This window comes from Salvelinus fontinalis, chromosome 15 (assembly GCF_029448725.1).
Source record: "Salvelinus fontinalis isolate EN_2023a chromosome 15, ASM2944872v1, whole genome shotgun sequence".
Classification (NCBI taxonomy): domain Eukaryota; kingdom Metazoa; phylum Chordata; class Actinopteri; order Salmoniformes; family Salmonidae; genus Salvelinus; species Salvelinus fontinalis.
Window position 1 is genome coordinate 25,609,069 of NC_074679.1, and position 15,998 is coordinate 25,625,066.

A 15,998-nucleotide genomic window follows, 5' to 3' on the forward strand; every position below is an offset into this window, starting at 1 on the left:
TCTCCTGTCAACACTACCTCAGACAGACATATGTACTGTAACCTCTCTCTCCTGTCAACACTACTTCAGACAGACATATGCACTGTAACCTCTCTCTCTCCTGTCAACACTACCTCAGACAGACATATGCACGGTAACCTCTCTCTCCTGTCAACACTACCTCAGACAGACATATGCACTGTAACCTCTCTCTCTCCTGTCAACACTACCTCAGACAGACATATGCACTGTAACCTCTCTCTCTCCTGTCAACACTACCTCAGACAGACATATGTACTGTAACCTCTCTCTCCTGTCAACACTACTTCAGACAGACATATGCACTGTAACCTCTCTCTCTCCTGTCAACACTACTTCAGACAGACATATGCACTATAACCTCTCTCTCTCCTGTCAACACTACCTCAGACAGACATATGCACGGTAACCTCTCTCTCCTGTCAACACTACCTCAGACAGACATATGCACGGTAACCTCTCTCTCCTGTCAACACTACCTCAGACAGACATATGTACTGTAACCTCTCTCTCCTGTCAACACTACTTCAGACAGACATATGCACTGTAACCTCTCTCTCTCCTGTCAACACTACCTCAGACAGACATATGCACTGTAACCCCCCTCCCTGTCAACACTACCTCAGACAGACATATGCACTGTAACCTCTCTCTCCTGTCAACACTACCTCAGACAGACATGTGCACTATAACCTCTCTCTCTCCTATCAACACACAGCAAGACATGCATATCTTAGAAATCTTTAGTGTTATAGGAAAGTAATTGTAAATTTGTTTGATTATTAGATGACAATTTATTTTCTTACTTTTGAGAGTCAAGTCCGCTTGGTGCTCTTGCCAAATGCTGACCCATGATGCTCCATACACATTTCTTTAGTGTCTAAAACCATGCACAAGTATAACATATAAATGTTAAGTAGGTAATGTTGATTTCCATGTTACTCCATGTTGATTTCATCTGACCCCTCCCCCTTCCTCCCACCCAGCCACAGGGTCACAAGTCACCTGTCTTCTGATCTCCAACCAATCAATGCTCACAGACAAAACCAGTCTAAAATTACATTATTCCACTAATGTGATTATTTGTGGTTTGCTCTTACTGCTTGTGCTACAGCCAGTGGTCAATGTGTTCCTATTAACACCTTGTTGTACATTCTGAATCTGCCCGTAGAGAAACGTAATTCATTAATAAAGATTTACTGTACCCTACTCCATAGTGACAAAAGTAATGTTATGTCAGAACTTTATGTGGTCGCTAGTAATTCCTACAAACTTATGCACAAGCAATAAGAGCAATCCATAAGGATACACCCCCTGCCATTATGATTGTCAGCCAATGTCCAACCCACCAGCTAATGATTGGCCTATGTCTTTTTGTTGTGTTTGAAGGCCTGTGATAGGGCTATTACAGCCACATGATACAGCATTAGCGTGCCACATTCGCTCTTTTGTTTGTGATGGAAAAGCTCATCTCCATGTCACATATGTCACTGGGCGAGTTTGTTTTGCATGGCCCGGTTCCTCAGGTAGGCAGAGATTGCATATTTTACACCATTCCATTGGTCCTTAAGTGAAATCTCCACCACCCGGGGCACCGGGCCATGCAAAATGAACTAGCCCATTGTGTCTGTGTTCATTGGGCAGGTAAACCTGTGCTACTGTATGTTCCTCAGTCACGTGATGTCCGAGTACTGTCTGTCAACAAGATAAAAAACACCAACTCCAAAAAAAACAGATCTATACACAATGTAAATCCCCCACCATAGAAGCTGTTGGATCTAATGGAGCGCATACAGTAAATGGGTATGTTCTCATACATACTCCAGCTCATTCCCACCTCATGTAACCAGGCATAAGTGATGGTGACTGCAGTCCTGTAGTGTTTCTCACTCCCCGTCTAACACCAGTCCTGCCAAACTGTGCAGCAGAACCTGTAGACCTACCTACCTGAGACTCTTAACCACATGTCTACTGTATGTCCAACGTCTAAAATGATGTCGATATCTCTCTCTTCTTCTTCCTTACTTCTTATTGAAACTCAATGTCTTCTCCTTTGCTTATGTCTGCTTTTTTTGTTTGTTTGTTTCTTCTTATCATTTTTTAACTCATCGGTCGCAGTCAACGTGAGTGAGCGGGGTAAATACACGGTTTAGATTCTACTCATTTCGCCATCCTGATTGCTCTTCGTCCAGTTCCCACCTCTTCCCCCTCCCCTCTGTCTGGAATGTGATAATAACCTACTGCTCTGATCTGAAGGAACACATGCATGCTCAATAAGACATTGGTCTGATTGTTCAAGCCATAGCTTTAGACCCAACTGACTCTTACCTCTCTCTCCTATACAAAGTTACTGTTTGTCTGCTTGTCTTGTGTGGAAACTTTTATTTCTCTTTATATTGATATTACTAACCAATATTAATCGATAAAGTAAATTAGTAATAAGAATAAAATGTCCAAAGCTTTGCTTGTATCTGAAGGACCGAACAACAAAGCTCAGTTGTATTCCTATTATCCCTCCCTCTATCCAGTATGTACAGTATATCAAGTCAAAGTGATATGAATGTCTCATAGAGAGCATACGACTTTCATGACAAAGTCTCCTAGTCTAGGAGCTAGAGGACTATACAGCAGCTTTGTGGGGAAGTGAAAGTTATGCTGGCCATGGTGTAAGCTTGTGTTAGATCAAGCTGAGGGGGTCATCTGGTTTCTAGCCCCCTCCTAACCAAAGGGGACAGTCATCAATCTCATCTCCTGTTTCCAGGTTCCAAGGTACTGCAGAACGATGAGTTCACTAAGGATCTCTTTAGGTTTCTGCAATTGCTCTGTGAGGGACACAACAACGGTATGTCCAACACTTTACACAGAACACCTTACGTCAATAATAAGCCTTAGTTTACCTACTGTAGCCTACTTGTGACAATGTTCAATATATTTCATTACCGTACTCTGCTGAAAGTGATCCTCTTTTATCCAATTGACCCCTTTTCCCTTTCTTCAGACTTCCAAAACTTCCTGCGGACTCAGACTGGGAACACAACCACAGTAAATATCATCATCAGCACTGTGGACTACCTGCTCCGTCTGCAGGTAAAATACTATCCCCCACCCTCACTCCCTATATGCTTTGTGTGTAGCGTCTGTTTATACTGTCCTGCGTTACATGTTGATTTATCCAATATTAGGAATCCATCAGTGATTTCTACTGGTACTACTCTGGGAAAGACATCATGGATGAGGCTGGCCAGCGGAACTTCTCCAAAGCCCTGGCTGTGGCCAAGCAGATTTTCAACTCTCTCACTGAGTACATACAGGTAACAAAGGCTCTTGGGTTGGAAGAAACTAACCTTCACGGACAGGAATGCATTATATGGTTAATCATGGTTATCGTCCTGACTATAGTGATATCTTCTCTGTGTGTCCCCAGGGCCCGTGTATTGGGAACCAGCAGAGTCTGGCCCACAGCAGGCTATGGGATGCAGTGGTAGGCTTCCTGCATGTGTTTGCCAATATGCAGATGAAGCTCTCACAGGTAATACAACTAAGGACCATTTTCTAATCAACTCACTCTTTGTCAACCAGTGGCTCAATATTAGATCTATCAATTCAGATATGAAACTGAATAGCATCTGGTTAGTGTGATACAACATCAAACTGTATGTGGATGGAGAGTTCATATCCTGACTTTCTTACCAATCAGCTGTTGCCACAAGAGGTCCCTCTTAGTTCAGGGATGTACTCTGCAGCATACCTGGGTGACAGGCTTTTCTCCCTGCCTTCATTTGAAATGTTATGAAGGCTATGTGATCCATCACTCCCACAGCAAAACACCTTGGACGTGCTTTGTAGCCAATAACCCAGGTGGGATCAGAACGAAACCTCTCGGACTGTTAGACCGCCTCAGCTTATCTCAGGGTTATCCGGAGGGGCAGGGCTGTTTGCAAGTGACCAGATTGACAGGGCTGCCGGGTGCGTTTTGATTAAGCTAATCAAAGTCCCTCCTCAGATTTATTGCATGCTGGGGAGGCCCAAAATGAGTCATCCCCTCCCAGCCATCTGCTCTAGCCCAGCAGAATGACATTAGGCCATGTGCTGATGGATGGCTGGGGCCTAGCGAATCCTACAGTAGCGGGTCCCAGTGATCGCAGAGGGCCTTGATCTATCCAAATGCCGCTCTGGGATATTAGCAGTGGACTGGCCCTGACAGAGCGGCACTAACCTTGATAGGGTGCAGAATGTGTCTCAAAGTTGCTTTTGTTTCCTGTCCCCCCAGGACTCAAGTCAGATTGACTTATTGAAGGAGCTGCTGGACCTGCAGAAGGACATGATTGTGATGATGCTCTCCCTTCTGGAAGGTTCTATTACACCTTTTTATCTCAGTCGTGACTCATCATGGAGCACATTGTGGCTATCAGATGACACTGATAGAACAGAGTTAGCTACTAACCATGTTATCCTTTATCCCTAAAACTGTAAACATATTTATTTGCTTGAAATGATTTTGCATGGTATCTATGATTTTGCAAATATCTAGGCGATCTACCTTGACAATAAAATAAGCAGATTGTGTTATGGTTACTGTGTACTTTGTATTGTATGTCCTAAACTTTAGTAACCCTCACTACCCTCCTACAGGTAATGTTGTCAACGGAACCATTGGCAAACAGATGGTGGACACCCTGGTGGAGTCCTCCAGCAATGTAGAGATGATCCTCAAGTTCTTCGACATGTTCCTCAAACTCAAAGACCTGACCTCCTCGGACAACTTCAAGGAGTACGACCCGGACAGCAAGGGAGTGATCTCCAAGAAGGAGTTCCAGAAGTCCATGGAGAACCAGAAGCAGTACTCCCAGTCGGAGATTGAGTTCCTGCTCTCCTGCGTCGAGGCCGACGAAAACGACATGTTCAACTACGAGGAGTTTGTTGAACGTTTTCATGAACCGGCCAAGGACATTGGTTTTAACGTGGCGGTCCTGCTCACCAACCTATCAGAACACATGCCTCACGACGCCCGTCTAGCCACCTTCCTGGACCTGGCTGAGAGCGTGATAAACTACTTCGAGCCCTACCTGGGCCGCATAGAGATCATGGGCGGGGCCAAGCGCATCGAGAGGGTCTACTTTGAGATCAGTGAGTCCAGTCGTACGCAGTGGGAGAAGCCCCAGGTCAAAGAGTCCAAGAGACAGTTCATCTTTGACGTGGTCAACGAGGGCGGGGAGAGCGAGAAGATGGAGCTGTTTGTCAACTTTTGTGAGGACACCATCTTTGAGATGCAACTGGCCTCCCAGATCTCTGAGCCTGACTCAGTGGAGCGTCTCGAGGAGGATGAGGAGGACAGACAGAGTGTGGAGGAGGAAGAGGAGGAGGAAGAGGAGGAGAGCATGATGGAGTCTCACTCAGCCTTCACAAACTCCTGTGTCTCCATGAGGAAGAACCTGTCCAGCTTCCGCCAGCTGCTCACCTTCAAGAGCATGCGGCGGCAGTACAGGAATTTCAGGAAGATGAGTGTGAGGGAGATGGTTCGAGGGTTATTCTCCTTCTTCTGGAAGATAATCACAGGCCTCTTCCGCTTCCTCTACAACCTGGTGTGGGGCTTCTTCCACATCCTGTGGTCCTCCATGTTTGGTGGGGGCCTGGTGGAGGGGGCCAAGAACATGAAGGTTACAGACATCCTGGGGAACATGCCTGACCCCACACAGTTTGGTATCCATGGCGACGTGCTGGAGGCAGAGAAGATGGAGGCGAGTGAGGCATCGTCGGTTGCAGAGATGGTCCAGATGGCCCAAGGGGACAAGGCAGAGGCCGACCTGATGGCTGAGCTGCTCAACATTCAAACCAAGAGCCAGGGGGGCAAGCACGCAGCCGAGCCAGGTCTGGGGGACATGGGTGAAGTGGTGGGAGTCGACGCCCCCTCTTTAGCCAGTGCCGTCAAACAGAAGAAGGCCAAGGTCTGTACCTGGATCTCCTCAGAAATCACACATGTTCAGTCTTAGAAAAAGAGTAATGGTTATCTGTGTAAGGTCAGGCCTCTGTAATGTATATGTCACATAATGATTAGGTGCAAAAATGAGCTGTACCCTCTTAGAAAAAAAGTGCTATTTAGAACCTTAAAGGGTTCTTTGGGCTGTCCCCATAGGATAACCTTTTGAAGAACCCTTTTTGGTTGCAGGTAGAACCATTTTGGTTGCAGGTGGAACCTTTTTGGGTTCCATATAGAACCTTTTCTACATGGAACCCAAAATGATTCTACCTGGAACCAAAAAGGGTTCTACCTGGAACCAAAAAGGGTTTTCCTATGGGGACAGCAGAAGAAAGTTTTTGGAACACTTTTTTGTAAGAGCGTAGTTTAACCACATTCCATGTGTTTCTTGAAGGAGGCTGCTACTATGGAGCCTGCCAATGGAGATCACAAAGCCGAGCCAGAGAAGGCAGAGTAAGTGACCTCATAAAGTCCTTGATGTGAGGTGATTGCACCTGATTTGATTCCCAGTGTGGACACAATATTCCCTACCAGGCTCAGCCCTATCATCATTTGTTTTGCTCCTGGTGGAAACTGAACTGATTTGTTGAGGGTGCGTGTCTGTCTGTCTGTCTGTCTGTCTGTCTGTCTGTCTGTCTGTCTGTCTGTCTGTCTGTCTGTCTGTCTGTCTGTCTGTCTGTCTGTCTGTCTGTCTGTCTGTCTGTCTGTCTGTCTGTCTGTCTGTCTGTCTGTCTGTCTGTCTGTCTGTCTGTCTGTCTGTCTGTCTGTCTGTCTGTCTGTCTGTCTGTCTGTCTGTCTGTCTGTCTGTCTGTCTGTCTGTCTGTCTGTCTGTCTGTCTGTCTGTCTGTCTGTCTGTCTGTCTGTCTGTCTGTCTGTCTGTCTGTCTGTCTGTCTGTCTGTCTGTCTGTCTGTCTGTCTGTCTGTCTGTCTGTCTGTCTGTCTGTCTGTCTGTCTGTCTGTCTGTCTGTCTGTCTGTCTGTCTGTCTGTCTGTCTGTCTGTCTGTCTGTCTGTCTGTCTGTCTGTCTGTCTGTCTGTCTGTCTGTCTGTCTGTCTGTCTGTCTGTGTAAACCCACGGGGTGTGTGTTTGTAACTGCAGCCCAGATGAGGAGGAGAAGAAAGACAAGGACAAAGCCAAAGAGGAGACTCCACCTGAGTCCCCACCAGAAGAGGAGAAGAAGGCCCCCAAGAAGAGACCGGGACTAAAGAAAGAGCCCCCAGAGGCCTTCATGGCCAGATTCTTCTCTGGCCTGGAGATCTACCAGACCAAGATGTTGGTGAGCACACTCACCCATTCTGTTGAGGCCTGTAATCACAACAGTACATTAATAGTTGTCCTGTTGCATATGACACAAATGTATGAATACTATACACTGAGTGTACAAAACATTAGGAACACCAGCTCTTTCCATGGCATAGACTGACCAGGTGAATCCTGCTGAAAGATATAATCCCTTAATACTATAATCTGTTAAATCCACTTCAATCAGTGTAGATGAAGGGCAGGAGACAGGTTAAATCATTATTTGTAAGCCTTGATACAATTGAGACATGGATAATGTATTTGTGCCATTCGGAGGGTGAATGCGCGAAACAAAATATTTAAGTGCCTTTGAACGGGGTATGGTAGTAGGTGCCAGGCGCACCAGTTTGAGTCAAGAACTGCAACGCTGCTTTGTTTTTCACACTCAATAGTTTCTTGTGTGTTTCAAGAATGGTTCACCATCCAAAGGACATCCAGCCAACTTGACACAACTGTGGGAAGCATTGGAGTCAACATGGGCCAGCATCCCTGTGGAACGCTTTCGATACCTTGTAGAGTCCATTCCCCGACAAATTGATGCTGTTCTGAGGGCAACTCAGTGTATACATGTGTGTTTTGCAGAACTATCTGGCCAGAAACTTCTACAACCTGCGTTTCTTAGCGTTGTTCGTTGCTTTCGCCATCAACTTTATTCTGCTCTTCTACAAAGTAAGTCAATATCTAATCAAATAGAGCACAGTGTTGCTATTGAACTGCCATGGATATAAACTGGGTGTTTGTTGTGTCAGGTGACTGGCGATGAAGGGGATGACGATGATCCAGACCCCTGGAACGGTGGTGGAGGTACTGATGAAGAGGAGGATGAAGGTGGGATGGAGTATTTTGTCCTGCAGGAGAGCACCGGCTACATGGCACCTACACTACGCTTCCTGGCCATACTACACACAGTCATCTCTTTCCTGTGTGTGGTGGGATACTACTACCTGAAGGTACATTTTGTGAACACACACATATACAGATAACTAACTGATCGACACCGACATCTTTATAGTATCCCTAGAGAATGTATTTTCCATCATTATAATGGACTAGTAATTAAAACTTACATATCACACTTTTCCAAGTGGTCAAAGTTTATATTTATATTGTGATATGGGAACTAATTTACCACCAATACATATTCCCCCTTTTTCTGAAGGTGTTTTTGGTGACGTAATCATCAGAGTGTAATGGTATTATATCCAGACAGTGCCCTGTGGAGCTGTGATCTAATGTTCCATCTCTCTGTCTGTGTCCCCAAGGTGCCTCTGACGGTGTTCAAGAGAGAGAAGGAGATCGCCAGGAAGCTGGAGTTTGACGGCCTCTACATCACAGAGCAGCCGTCAGACGATGACATCAAAGGACAGTGGGACCGCCTCGTCATCAACACCCCGTGAGTCAAACAGAACACGACTACTATCATTACCGCAAACTAAAAGCATCACTTTGGTATTTGATTGTAGTATGCAGATTGTGGACTGATTGTCTACACCAGGGATGTTGTTTGTAACTTCCTCTCATGTAAATCCTTCATGTGATAATTCTATGTTCTATCATCTTTTGTATAGTTCCTTCCCTAATAACTACTGGGACAAGTTTGTGAAACGCAAGGTAAGTAGACAGTATTTAATTCATTCTTGTTTGGCTTGTAATTTATATTCACCAGATCAATACGACTTGATCATGCACATACTATTACTACTATTTACTCTCAGTTTCTCCTTGTTATCCTGGCATGCTGCTGTTAGGTGATCAATAAGTATGGAGATCTGTACGGAGCTGAGAGGATAGCAGAGCTGCTGGGGCTGGATAAGAGTGCTCTGGACTTCAACCCCACAGAGGAGACAGTGGTGAAGGAGGCATCGCTGGTGTCCTGGTGAGACCCTGTGAGAGTGGCCTATAATAGAGTTATCGGGTTAGCATACACAGAGTGAAGTCAAAAGCAATACCATTCACATCATGTTACCTCTTTTGACAGGTTGAGCTCTGTCGACACCAAGTATCAATGCTGGAAAATGGGTGTGGTGTTTACAGACAATGTGAGTGTCCTACATTTACAATGAACATCATTTGGTATATGATAACACCACATTATTGACTTGACCTGACTGATCTGTTTCTATATTGTGTGTCCCTGCAGTCGTTCCTGTACCTGGTGTGGTACACCACCATGTCCATCCTGGGTCACTACAACAACTTCTTCTTCGCTGCCCATCTGCTGGACATCGCCATGGGCTTCAAGACCCTCCGGACCATCCTGTCCTCAGTCACCCACAATGGCAAACAGGTGGGTGGATGCCGTTTGACCACCAGGCAGCAGGGGTCAGTGTTGAGTTAGAGCTCTAGTTCTACCCTGGTATTAACCATAGAGATAAAGTACATCATAGTGGTAGTAACCTGAAGTATTCTCTATGTGTCAGCTGGTTCTGACTGTAGGTCTACTGGCGGTGGTGGTGTATCTGTACACTGTGGTGGCCTTCAACTTCTTCCGCAAGTTTTACAACAAGAGTGAGGATGAGAACCAGCCGGATATGAAGTGTGACGACATGATGACTGTGAGTCTCTGGATTTTTTAGACTAAAATCGTAATGTAGAGGCCACACTATAAAAAACAAATAAAATCATTTATAAAACATCAGCCCAGTTCTCAACAATATTTTAAATAAGGCCTAACCATCCTGTTTGGGGCCTTTTGAGTGTGTCTATTCTATTTCCAACTATCCTGTGGCTGAAACCTCTCGCTCTCTCTCTCACCTTCTCTCTGTCCCTCTCTCACCTTCTCTCTCTCTCTCACCTTCTCTCTGTCCCTCTCTCACCTTCTCTCTCTCTCTCTCTCATCTTCTCTCTGTCCCTCTCTTACCGTCTCTGTCTCTCTCACCTTTTCTCTGTCGCTCTCACCTTCTCTCTGTCCCTCTCACCTTCTCTCTGTCCCTCTCACCTTCTCTCTGTCCCTCTCTCACCTTCTCTGTCTCTCTCACCTTCTCTGTCTCTCTCACCTTCTCCCTGTCCCTCTCTCACCTTCTCTCTGTCCCTCTCTCACCTTCTCTCTCTCTCTCTCACCTTCTCTGTCCCTCTCTCACCTTCTCTCTGTCCCTCTCTCACCTTCTCTCTCTCTCTCTCACCTTCTCACTGTCCCTCTCTTACCGTCTCTGTCTCTCTCACCTTCTCTGTCTCTCTCACCTTCTCTCTGTCTCTCTCACCTTCTCTCTGTCCCTCTCACCTTCTCTCTGTCCCTCTCTCACCTTCTCTGTCTCTCTCACCTTCTCTGTCTCTCTCACCTTCTCCCTGTCCCTCTCTCACCTTCTCTGTCTCTCTCACCTTCTCTCTGTCCCTCTCTCACATCCTCTGTCTCTCTGTCCCTCTCTCACCTTCTCTGCCTCTCTCTCACCTTCTCTCTATCCCTCTCTTACCTTCTCTCTGTCTCTCTCACCTTCTCTCTGTTCCTCTTTCACCTTCTCTGTCTCTCTCACCTTCTCTCTGTCCCTCTCTCACCTTCTCTCTGTCCCTCTCTCACCTTCTCTCTGTCTCTCTGTCCCTCTCTCACCTTCTCTGTCCCTCTCACCTTCTCTCTGTCTCTCTCTCACCTTCTCTCTGTCTCTCTCTTACCTTCTCTGTCTCTCTCACCTTCTCTCTGTCCCTCTCTCACATTCTCTGTCTGAGTGTGTCTATTCTATTTCCAACTATCCTGTGGCTGAAACCTCTCGCTCTCTCTCTCACCTTCTCTCTGTCCCTCTCTCACCTTCTCTCTGTCCCTCTCTCACCTTCTCTGTCCCTCTCTCAACTTCTATCTCTCTCTCTCACCTTCTCTCTATCCCTCTCTTACTGTCTCTGTCTCTCTCACCTTCTCTCTCTCTCTCTCTCTCTCACCTTCTCTCTATCCCTCTCTTACCATCTCTGTCTCTCTCACCTTCTCTCTATCCCTCTCTTACCTTATCTCTGTCTCTGTCTCACCTTCTCTCTGTCCCTCTATCACCTTCTCTGTCTCTCTCGCCTTCTCTCTGTCCCTCTCTCACCTTCTCTGTCTCTCTCACCTTCTCTCTGTCCCTCTCTCACCTTCTCTCTGTCTCTCTCTTACCTTCTCTCTCACCTTCTCTCTGTCTCTCTGTCCCTCTCTCACCTTCTCGCTGTCCCTCTCACCTTCTCTCTGTCTCTCTCTCATCTTCTCTCTGTCTCTCTCTTACCTTCTCTCTGTCCCTCTCTCACCTTCTCTGTCTCTCTCACCTTCTCTCTGTCCCTCTCTCACCTTCTCTGTCTCTCTCACCTTCTCTCTCACCTTCTCTCTGTCTCTCTCTTACCTTCTCTCTCACCTTCTCTCTGTCTCTCTGTCCCTCTCTCACCTTCTCTCTGCCCCTCTCACCTTCTCTCTGTCTCTCTCTTACCTTCTCTCTGTCCCTCTCTCACCTTCTCTGTCCCTCTCTCACCTTCTCTCTGTCCCTCTCTCACCTTCTCTCTTACCTTCTCTCTGTCTCTCTCTTACCTTCTCTCTGTCCCTCTCTCACCTTCTCTGTCTCTCTCACCTTCTCTCTGTCCCTCTCTCACCTTCTCTCTGTCTCTCTCTCACCTTCTCTCTGTCTCTCTCTCACCTCTCTGTCTCTCTCTTACCTTCTCTCTGTCCCTCTCTCATCTTCTCTGTCTCTCTCTCCTCCATCAGTGCTACCTGTTCCACATGTATGTCGGTGTGAGGGCAGGGGGTGGCATCGGAGACGAGATAGAAGACCCTGCGGGCGACCCCTACGAGCTCTACCGCATCCTCTTCGACATCACCTTCTTCTTCTTCGTCATTGTCATCCTGCTGGCTATCATCCAGGGTACATACTGTACTGGTCTGGCTCACAGAGGGCAGTTTTGGAGACAACAATGGGGACCAGGGTGAGACCAAGCAGGGTCAAAGACACCCTGGTCCCTGTGGGCAGAAAGGGGCTGTGTAAAGGGTCGTGCAGCTATGTCCGTCTGTCTGTCTCCACCGGGCCCTGATAGCAGACAGACTGACAAACTCCCTCCTACACAGTAATGTTTCTCTCACAGTCAGACAGAATCAAACTGTCCAATGATTCTTCCACCTCAGACTGAGACAATCAGTCAGCCTCATGTCTCTCCCACAGACACACTGAAACTGTCAACTCGCATCACAGTCATTCATCAGAACACACAGACAGATACAGATGTAGCCTGTACCTTAATACAGAGTAATGCTGCTTCCTGTAGTCAGAAGCTGTTCAACCATTAAGTATTTTACACTGCAATGCAAAAGCCTTGGGGAAGGAGAATTGTATTAAATTGCCATGTCCATGAAGAGACATGTTCACTGTTGGTTGTTGTGGCTGCAGGTCTGATCATTGATGCTTTTGGAGAGCTGAGAGACCAACAGGAGCAAGTGAAAGAGGATATGGAGGTGAGAGACTTTGATTTGCATCTGTAGTACAGGTCAGCAGAGGACAATTTTGGAATATATTATCTTTTTTCTCCTCAGACCAAATGTTTCATCTGTGGCATCGGCAATGACTACTTTGATACGACGCCTCACGGCTTTGAAACACACACCTTACAAGAGCACAACTTGGCCAACTACCTGTGAGTATCCCTCTGTATCTAGACTGGATGTAACCCAGCACTTTAAAGCTAGACTTTTTCGTCTAAAGTATCAATTAGCCCACATGTCTTTTGTCTTCCTGTATCTTTATACCCACTTGTTTCCTATTAAGTCACCTGATTGATGGCTTTTACACAACAGTAGATGGTATCTGGTATCTGTGCCAAAGTTAAAAATACCTGCAGTGCCTCATAGTGCCAGCACCCTTTCCCCCTCTAGGAGCTCAATGCTCATCTATTGTTTATCTGTGTGAGTTAGCTGGACAATAGGAAGCCATGTGGCCTTAATCTGCCCGCTCAGTCAGCTGGAGGATGCTGTGACGCTATCCTCATTAGCTTATGCTGTTTAAGTTGTTTGGAAAATAGTTGTGTGATATTCTCTTATGCATGGTACATTTTGATTTGGTTAACAGTCGTGGACAGACTCAGTAATCTGATTGCTGCTCTATGCTTGAGGATAGAACACGTGGATGATTGATAAGATCATCAAGAACTATAACATTATGCTTGAATTAATCTTTTATTCCCTCCTGCTATATCTATTTGTAGTTCTGAAAAGGTCAGTTGCTCTTTGAATGTTGAATGATACTAGTGAACCATGACCGTGGATAAGTGGTCATTTTCATGTTTCGCCATTTTGCTTGACAGGTTTTTCCTGATGTACCTCATCAACAAAGATGAGACAGAACACACTGGCCAGGTATGGACCTTGTCACCCTTTTGTCCCCTTAGTTCTGAGAAAATGTTGCTTGTCATTTCAGGAACCAAAGGTTATATTGACCCGTCTGTTTGTCTGTCTGCTTCCTCTAGGAGTCATACGTGTGGAAGATGTACCAGGAGAGGCAATGGGACTTTTTCCCCGCTGGAGACTGTTTCAGAAAGCAGTATGAGGATCAGCTTGGATAGTGCTGACAGACAGGCCTGCAGTCCTACAGAGAGCTGCTCCAGATCCACTCCCACTTCCTCTTAACAGCTGAGGACGGTTGGTAACCATTCACCGCCTATTGCCTCCTCGAAATGTGTGAGACTGACTAGAGGAGAGGGCAGATGCTATCTTTCATATGACGGAGTAACCATTTTCACATCAACATCAAATGTACCTCTACATGCTACCTTTGGTACAGTGCCAACCTCCAAGAGAGTGATTTTACCACAACCTGCCCAGACATTTGATTTCAGTTTGGTACTATTTTTTCATTGTTTTTTGACAACGTGTTGCCTTTTCCTCCACATAAACCCAAACCATTGCACAAATGTTTGTCTTTTTGAGAAACACTGGGTTGTGTGGGGTTATGGAACAACGTGTGAGTCTGGGCCCGTTGCAATATGCACAAGAAGACTACTTCAATATTTCAAGAATGATGAAAATGACACTTATGCCAAAAGATAGGGGGAACAGATTTATACAGAGAGCCAATGTGATTTAAGAACGTTTTTAAAATGTTGTTACAGTGTCGTGCTTGCAGAGATGAAGTATTGAATATAGAGGACTTGACAAGGTGAAGGGTTTATTATATGATGAAATGCCTAAATTCAAGTACTGATGAAGTGCCTTATCTACATTACGACACAGCTATGCAAAACCATGTGTTTTTCTTTCTGAGATGGAAGTGCAGTAGTTTTCCTGGATAGCTGTTCAGAGTCATTTGTTTGTGGCTTATGTTTTTCATTTGAAAAAGTATGAACCGTATTGAGTTTTTTTGCCAACTGCAGCGTCCTAACTGCAAACGTACATGGTACAAAGAGTATAAATGACACACGTCTAAGTATATCACATGTCAGAATTTAGTAAACACCTTGAAACAAAAACAACAAAAATAAATTGCTATTGTATGGCCATTTGTATGTAGTAACTTTGCTGAACCGTGCATTTTTTCTGAAGGAAAAATAAAGAAATGAATGCAATAAATTAAGTCTCTTCACAGTGTTTCTTTAAGGATTTTATTAAACTTTTTTTTGCTATTGTTAAGGACAAGGTATGTAGCCTACAGTACAATCTACACTTTTAGAAAATAAAGTGCTATCTAGAACCTAAAAGGGTTCTTTGGCTGTCCCCATTAGGGAACCATTTGAAGAAACCTTTTGGGTTCCATGTAGAACCATTTCCAAAAAGGGTTCTACCTCGAACCAAAAAGGGTTCTCCTATGGGGACATCCGAAGAACCCCTTTGGAACCTTTTTTTCTAAGAGTGTACAGCAAGCTTGTGTGTCATATCTCACTGTCCAGTGGGTCCTCTACTGACCCCTACATCATGTCCCAACGTCACTCTGAGTTCATATCAGGGGATTTCGAGTTTTTTTAAAGCATCGCATCATTTCCTACCAAAACATTATCTACATGTGAAGCTGAGCCTCTGGCTCTCCTTTACCCATCAACATGGCCTACAGTTTAGACCTGACTGTTACAGCTTAGATCTGACTGTTAGGTGTTAGCTAGGGTCGCCTTGAAGGTTTATCACATTCAGTCTCCACATTAGGTATTTTAAGCTTTGTTATTATCAGTAAGGTAGTATAATCAGTCCTAGCTTTAGGTTTTAGCTAGTAGCTACAGACTAGTGTTGGTCAGTACCTGTCCAGTCGTAGCAGGGTGCAGGTGGCATGCAGGACATAAGCAGGCTGGCTCCCTGCCTTGGCCGATGGGAGTTTTATCTATATTACCCACGTTGCCACCTGTATTATGTCCCTCCCACCTCAGTACCACACTGGGCTGCAGCCTGGCATCCCTCAAGCTCACACAGCCATCCCTAACCAGCCTTACCACCTCTGACATGTTGATGTCTGATCATGTTTTTAAATCATTTTAGATGAATGGACTGAAGCTTGCTAAAGAGTGAATTACCATTTCAAAATCCCTGAAATTATAACAATCTTCAATAATTAGACATAATAAGAGCAGCAGGAAACCACTCTGGCTAATTTAAAATAATGTTGAAGCTATTAAAGTACTGGAGACAAATTATACACATTAAATGTTCCTTTTCCATTTCTCTCCTTTTGTGTTTAATTGTCTCAGTCTGAGGTCCCAACAGTGGTTGATGTTATGAAGTGATGGTTGTGAAAACAGGGCTGTGGTAGTGGGGCTCATCTCACTCTCTGTGGTGGAAGCATTAGTTC

At 45.4% G+C, this 15,998-nt stretch overlaps 1 protein-coding gene across 3 annotated transcripts in view; it reads left to right on the forward strand.

The window, feature by feature from the left end:
• Positions 1 to 14,794, forward strand: part of LOC129811628 (ryanodine receptor 3-like) — a 153,750-nt gene extending 138,956 nt beyond the window's left edge. For 2 of the 3 annotated variants that reach the window (XM_055863081.1, XM_055863082.1), the window contains exons 82-103: positions 2,137 to 2,154; positions 2,780 to 2,860; positions 3,017 to 3,105; positions 3,201 to 3,329; positions 3,443 to 3,547; positions 4,289 to 4,370; positions 4,651 to 5,963; positions 6,390 to 6,448; positions 7,093 to 7,270; positions 7,879 to 7,965; positions 8,046 to 8,246; positions 8,559 to 8,689; positions 8,865 to 8,907; positions 9,045 to 9,172; positions 9,275 to 9,335; positions 9,437 to 9,583; positions 9,717 to 9,851; positions 11,948 to 12,104; positions 12,624 to 12,688; positions 12,767 to 12,867; positions 13,534 to 13,585; positions 13,696 to 14,794. In XM_055863081.1, coding sequence (XP_055719056.1) covers positions 2,137 to 2,154; positions 2,780 to 2,860; positions 3,017 to 3,105; positions 3,201 to 3,329; positions 3,443 to 3,547; positions 4,289 to 4,370; positions 4,651 to 5,963; positions 6,390 to 6,448; positions 7,093 to 7,270; positions 7,879 to 7,965; positions 8,046 to 8,246; positions 8,559 to 8,689; positions 8,865 to 8,907; positions 9,045 to 9,172; positions 9,275 to 9,335; positions 9,437 to 9,583; positions 9,717 to 9,851; positions 11,948 to 12,104; positions 12,624 to 12,688; positions 12,767 to 12,867; positions 13,534 to 13,585; positions 13,696 to 13,791 — 3,458 coding nt within the window. In that variant the 3' untranslated portion in view covers positions 13,792 to 14,794. The remainder of the gene's footprint in view (positions 1 to 2,136; positions 2,155 to 2,779; positions 2,861 to 3,016; positions 3,106 to 3,200; positions 3,330 to 3,442; positions 3,548 to 4,288; positions 4,371 to 4,650; positions 5,964 to 6,389; positions 6,449 to 7,092; positions 7,271 to 7,878; positions 7,966 to 8,045; positions 8,247 to 8,558; positions 8,690 to 8,864; positions 8,908 to 9,044; positions 9,173 to 9,274; positions 9,336 to 9,436; positions 9,584 to 9,716; positions 9,852 to 11,947; positions 12,105 to 12,623; positions 12,689 to 12,766; positions 12,868 to 13,533; positions 13,586 to 13,695) is intronic. The other variant, XM_055863083.1, reaches the window with a different exon arrangement.
• Positions 14,795 to 15,998: the final 1,204 nt, after the last annotated feature.